This window comes from Palaemon carinicauda, unplaced genomic scaffold, assembly GCF_036898095.1.
Source record: "Palaemon carinicauda isolate YSFRI2023 unplaced genomic scaffold, ASM3689809v2 scaffold2778, whole genome shotgun sequence".
NCBI lineage: Eukaryota > Metazoa > Arthropoda > Malacostraca > Decapoda > Palaemonidae > Palaemon > Palaemon carinicauda.
Genome location: NW_027170434.1, coordinates 10725 through 17500, shown reverse-complemented (window position 1 = coordinate 17500; position 6776 = coordinate 10725). Strand labels below are relative to the sequence as shown.

At 34.4% G+C, this 6776-nt stretch overlaps 1 protein-coding gene across 1 annotated transcript; it reads left to right on the top strand.

Annotated features, from left to right (window-relative positions):
• Positions 1–3446: 3446 nt before the first annotated feature.
• LOC137636347 (uncharacterized) lies at positions 3447–6284 on the top strand (the record flags this gene model as incomplete). The annotated part of the gene is made up of 5 exons (XM_068368754.1): positions 3447–3513; positions 3808–3973; positions 4109–4954; positions 5048–5205; positions 5395–6284. Coding segments are annotated over exons 1-5 (2127 nt in total), but the record flags the coding sequence as incomplete, so codon positions are not given.
• Between the last annotated feature and the right edge of the window lie 492 nt (positions 6285–6776).

Genomic DNA, 6776 nt, shown 5'->3' with positions numbered 1-6776 from the left:
GACCAACAGCAAAGGCTATGGAATCATCATACCCATGCTCTTTTTCATCCTATGAAGTCATTAGAAGGTGGGTCATTGTATTGATTGGCACAATAGTAGTGGCATTTCTTTGGTGACTTTTATCATCCTCAAGTCAAAAAATAAATAAAGCCTTGAACTCAGTAATTTAAAATCGCTCTTGAAACTAGGTTTGTTTATAGGCTACTCTAATTAAAATTATCAATTGTCGACCTTAAATTGCTTGTTTGCTGAAATTCGGCCTTTTAACATATATTCTAAGTGATGCCCTCATCACATATATTTAATTTGTTAATTAGGTCAAAATATGATTGAAATTGTTGACTTTTGATTTGCAATTTTAAAATTTAATATTGAATTGATATTAGCTTTGGAGGTGAATTTAACTTTTTGATTTACCTTTATATATTGTAAACAATTTTAGTGTAGTCAAAAATTATATTCATATTTCCATTTAAACAATTCTATACAAATTCTGGTTTTCAATTTGAATTGGGTGGTTAAAGATTTACCTATCTTTTAGGTCTGGCTCAAGGTGGAGTGGAAAGCTTGGGACAGGAGTACATCTGCCAATGCTTCTAGGTTTGCTTTACCAGAAGCAATCGCTACTCCAAGTGAACTAGCATCAACTGACAACCAACTATATATAATAAATTTGTCAAGATTATTTAAAATCTACAGATGTTAGTTTCTGTATTACAAATAAATATTTTGTTATAACACGGTCGTTTGTCCTAAGTCATTTTTTCTGCTCATGGCGACCGTGACAGGATTGAGGATGTTGGTTGTTAAGAGTTGCTGCTGGTTCGCTTCCAAGCTAGTCAGACGAGGTGTAATTTAACATTTATATTTCCTTGGTTAAATTTTAAGATTACGTATATTTCCATTGCCGTTTTGACTTTATTAGGCTTTATATTCTTACTGAAACTGGTATCAAGATGACTGAGTTATTGATTAAATTGCGAAAATATGTTAGAAAGTCCGTTACTGAAATTTACAATAAGAAGGATCAGTTTTTATCATATAGCGATATTGAACGTTCTACACTGAAACTGAGGCTTGAAGAGCATTTCACGAAATTATCTGACTTAGATTCTAAAATACAAACTTCAAAGTTTTCTACTGACTGTGATGAAGCTGCTTTGGAAGTTGAGCTTGATGCATGTGAACAGTACAAAACTAAAATTCAAGAGAGCATCTCTACTTTACAAAATTTACCTCAGGTTCGGCATCTGCCTATAGATATTCAGTCACATCAGTCCTTGTTAAAGAGTCCTCATGCTCCTTTACCAACCTTCAATAGTACTGAAGGCAAAGATCTTGGGAAGTTTTTTGTAGAATTTGAACAAACCCTTTCAAAGTTTAAGTTCCCAGAATATGATAAGTTATTGTTGTTAAAACAGCAGGTAAAGGGAAGAGCTCTTACATTAATTAACACTTTGGATGTTCAAAGTCAGAGTTATGCTGATGCAAAAGCTTTGCTAGAGAAGGCTTTAGGCTCAAGAGAAGTTCAAATTTTTAATACCATAAAGCAAATATCTTCAATAAAACTTTCAGATGATGATGATCCCTTTGATTATATTGGGAAAGTAAGCAATTTAGTAGCAAGCGTTAAGACCTTAAATATTGATGTTGACATGTTTCTTCAGTTCTTCTTCTGGAATGGCTTAAATGAGAAATTTAAGTGTCATATGACTGCCATAACTAACAAAATTAGGCCATCTCTTGCAGAGATTAGGGATAATTTCTTTGATGCTAGTGAGAGATATTTACAAGGTAAAAAATGTAAGAAAGTAGAGAAACATAAGTCTGACACTACTAGCTTTGCTTGCAAGGTTTCTTTTGACTCTAAAGTAGGTAAATGCAGCATTTGTAGTAGATTAGGCAAAGATCCAAGTCATTTTTTGAGTAAATGTCCTAACTTTGTTTCTAGCAAAGATAAAAGAACAAAATTGGAGGAACTGGGTGCTTGCTCAAAGTGTGGCTATCCAAGTCATATATTATCAGAATGCAGATTCAGATTTAATTCCAAATGTAAAGGCTGCAAAGGCTGGCATATGTCATTTTTGTGTCCCGATGAAAAAGGTGCTACCAGTATTAAAGAAAATCCAAATTCCGAAAAGAAAAAAGGTAAAGCCAGTAACAGTACAGATAGAGTTAGAAACTCTGAGAGTGGTAATGGAGATGTTGTTGGTAGTTCAAGCAGTAGTGTTGCTGCTATAACTGAAGTTTTAAATTGTGAGGTTGAGGGATATACAATTTTGCCAACTTTTAATATTTCAATTAAAGGTACCAATTTCAGGGTCCTTAAAGACACTGGATGTCAAGCAAATTACATTGAAGAAAATTTGGCTCAAGATTTAAATTTGAAAGTTGTAAATAATGGAGTTTCTTTAACCATTAATGGTATTAATTCCTCTAAGAGTTATAAGACTAAACAAGTTGAAATTGAGTTGCCAATTGGTAGCAATAGTTACATTGTATATGCATTTTGTCTTCCCTCAATTGATGTTTCATTGCAGTTACCTGGGCTAAATGAAGTAGTCAGTGGGTTTGTTTCAAAGGGATACAAGCTAGCAGATCGGGGATTGTTAAATTCTACAGACAGGATAGACAATATTAAATTTATATTAGGATCAGAGTCCTTGCATTGTATCCCTGAAAAGGATATAGTATTTGGGAAATCCAATGACTCCATTTATTCTGATACATGCTTGGGTATATTATTAAAGGGAGACATAAATAAATTAAAGAGCAATTTAAGATTCTTGAAGCCTTGTTCTTCAATGAAGTCAAATGTGCAACATATGTTAAAAGCTGTAAATGTACTTCCAACAGGGACGAAAGAGAACGTTTCAGTAGAATCTTCATATTTAAATGACCTGGAGACTTCTAATACATATGAGTTGTTTGATGATGATGGTCAGATAATAGAATCTGAGTTGAATAGGGCTACAAATGAATGCTTAGAACTCTCTTGTAAATATTATGTTGGGGAAGACAGAGGTCAATATCATGAAGATAATGTAGAACTGAATGACAGGCTTATAGAGTATGCTTTAGAAGAAACTCATAGGACTGCTGATGGAAGATTGTGTATGCCACTGTTATGGAACCCGAAAGTTAGTCATCTACTAGGCCGCAACTACAATTTAGCCAAATCAGTGTTGAAAACCCTTACTTCTAAATTAGAAAAAATACCTGATAAGTTAGCCTTGGTAAATGACACCTTTAAGACTCAGGAGACATTAGGCATCATAGAAAGAATTGATAATATTGAGGATTTTATGGAGACTCATCCTGAACATAGTTTCATGCCTTTCATGGGAGTCTTTAAACCAGAGAGGGATACCACTAAATGCCGTGTAGTTTTTCTTTCTAATTTGTATGAAAAAAGTTCTAAATCCCCAACTGCAGTTAGTCACAACATGGCAATATTTCCTGGGCCTTCATTAAACCAAAAGTTAGCCTCCGCTCTCCTACAGTTAAGATTTGGTAAGTTTTTATTATGCTTTGATCTTGAAAAGGCATTCAATCAAATTGCTTTGCCAGAAAAGGATCAAAATAGGCTACTGTTTCTTTGGTATAGAAATATTGAGAAAGCAGATTATTCATTAGTAGGGTATAAATGTTCTAGGTTAAGTTTCGGATTGAGGTGTAGTCCCACAATTCTCATGTTGGCCCTCTTTAAGATTTTGATATTGGATGAAGCGCCGGACACCAAAATTAACAGGATGAAGTCTCTTGTATATCAACTAATGTATATGGACAATGGGGCATACATTACAGATGAGGAAGCTGATCTTAAGTGGGCATATTCTGTGCTTCCTGATATATTCATACCTTATAGATTTAACTTGCAACAGTTTGCAACAAATTGTTCATCTCTACAAGAGAATATTGATGATTATTTTGATAAAGTGACTTCTGACCCTATTAAACTGCTAGGTCTTCAGTAGCATCGTTCCACTGATAAGATTTCTACCAAGGAAATCATTTTAGATATTTCAGCAAACACTAAGAGACTTATTTTGAAGTCTATTGCTAGTCATTTTGATGTATACAATTTTAATGCTCCCCTTCTGAACAGAGCAAAGCTGTTTTTGCACGATTTGCAAGTTCAAAGAAATTTGGGATGGGATGATACCTTGACAGACTCTCAAGTGAGGGAGTGGCGTTGTATTGCCAGGCAGGCAAACTCTGCTCCACCAGTTATGTTGGACAGAAATGTTGGAAATAGGGAGGATTTATATGATCTTGTAGGATTTGCCGACAGTAGTAAGGTCATGTTTGGTTGCGTCATTTACCTTCTTAACTTTAATACAAATGTTGTTTCTTTCGTAATGTCAAAATCGAAGATTGTCAACAAACAATTGGAGTCAAAATCCATTCCATCTCTTGAGCTTCAAGCATTGTCTTTGGGTACAGAGTGCTTAATTGATTTATATCAAGATATTGCTGGAGATCGGTGCATTGAAGCTATAAAGATTAATAAATTGCGAATGTACTCTGACAGTCTGGTTACGGTTAGCTGGGTCAACTCGTATGTACATAAGTTGGATAAAATGCAGAAACGCTCAGTGTTTGTTCTTAATAGACTAGAACATATTGCTAACTTGTGTGAGGCACATCAGGTTGAGTTTTCTTTTGTTTCGGGTGTACAGAACCCAGCAGACTGTGTAACTAGACCTGTTTCTCATAATCAGTTAACCAAGACTAATTTTATCACGGGACCAGATTTTTTGACTGATGCATTAGATAACACTATTAGTAGAGATATTCTTACAGTACTGGTTCCAGACCCAGATTATTCTGAAAGGGTAGAAAAGTTTGCAGGATATGTTGAAATTCAAGGCACTGATCATTCTCAATTAATTCCTCCTGAAAAAGTATCTAGTTTTGGTAAACTGGTTAATATTAATGTTTTAGTGTTAAAGTTTGTGAATTGTCTGAAAACCTCCTTAGTTCGCAAACATCCAGACAAGTATTCTCATTTGTTTCTTTACTCTGATGATTTTAACTATTACAGGGAGGCATATCATAGAGTAATTCTGTTGGACCAGAGAAGTCAGTTCCCTGAGATTTTTGAGTACTTTAATTCTGCTTCAAAGAAATTAAGTGACATTCCACCTTTGGTTTCTCAGTTAAATGTATATCAAGATAACAAAGGGTTGCTGAGAGTAAAAAGTAAGTGTGACAGAATCAAGAAAATTAGAAAATACAGGGAGTATGGTTTTCCCCTGCTGATGTCAAAGTGTAGCCCATTAGTTCCTTTGTTAATTAGGCACACACATCTTAGCTTACATCATGCAGGGTGTTATTCTGTTATACAAGAAATTAGGAAAACTGTTTGGATTCCCCATATATTTTCTTTAGTAAAGAAGTATATAAGGGCCTGTATTGGATGCAAAAGGTTCAGGGAAAGACCTATTAAATTAAACCAAAGTTCTTATCGTGAGGTTAGAATTGATCCACCAAATGTCCCATTCCGTAATATTTACATTGATCATATGGGACCCTTTTATGTTAAGGTGAACAATTCCAAAGAAAAGGTATGGATCCTTGTAATTAGTTGCATGTGGTCAAGAGCGGTAAATCTAAAGCTGTGTGATAGTCTCTCGGTTGAGGATTTGCTAAGAGCATTGCAGCTCCACATTTATCAATTTGGAATGCCTGAGTATATAGTCTCTGATTTGGGAACTCAAATGACTGCTGGATCCAATATTATAGAGACTTTTCTTTCTGATTTTGAAACTAAAGATTTTCTGAGAAGGCATAATATGAATGAGATCAAATTTGACCACTATTATAAGGGTAATAGTGAACTTGGGGGATTAGTTGAAATCTGTGTTAAGCTGTCTAAAAGACTGATACAAGGAGCTGTTGGTAAAAACATTTTACCATACAAGGATTTTGAGTTTATTGTATCCAAAACAGTACACCTTATTAATCGCAGGCCTATAGCCTTTAAAGACTCATTGAGGGAATATTCTCTGGAGGAATTGCCTGAAGTCATAACTCCGGAGAAGTTGTTATATGGCCGTGATCTTGTAACATTGAATATCATTCCACAGTTACAAAGTACTACTTCAGATCCGGATTGGTCAGTTGATCCAGTGGATTTGATAAGGAACTCCTATGAAAAACTTGTTAGAGTACAATCTAAGCTGATAGACATCTATAATAATGAATTTTTAAACCATCTTGTATATCAAGCAACAAGTAAAAAGGATAGGTATAAACCTGTACCACATAAGCAGTTAAAGGTAGGAGATCTAGTTCTTGTTAAGGAAAATATGACCAAAGCCATTGATTACCCCATAGGAATTGTTAAAGAGCTGACCAAGAATATTTACGATGAAGTTACTGGGGCTAAATTAATGCTAGGTAAAAGTCGAAGATTTGTTAAGCGTCATGTGACAAGCCTGATTCCCTTAATGTCAAGTGACCATTGACAGCATGGCTAAAACTTAAGAAAATTCTTTCACTGTTTCACAGGAAGACATTTAATCTGTATATTATATTAGTTAAGTTTATTTTGTTTTAAATTTATTTTCCATTGACTTTTCAGAGGAAAATTCAATCCCTCCCCTCGGAGTGTATAAAATATATATTTAAATATATATTCCTATAATATTTTGTTAAAAGTTTATGGATATTTTGGGTGATTGAGAAATTTTCTTTATGATCGGTAATTACCTTACTTGGAGAAACATTCCTTGGAATGGGTAATTATCTCCGTAGTTTACTTAGGAATT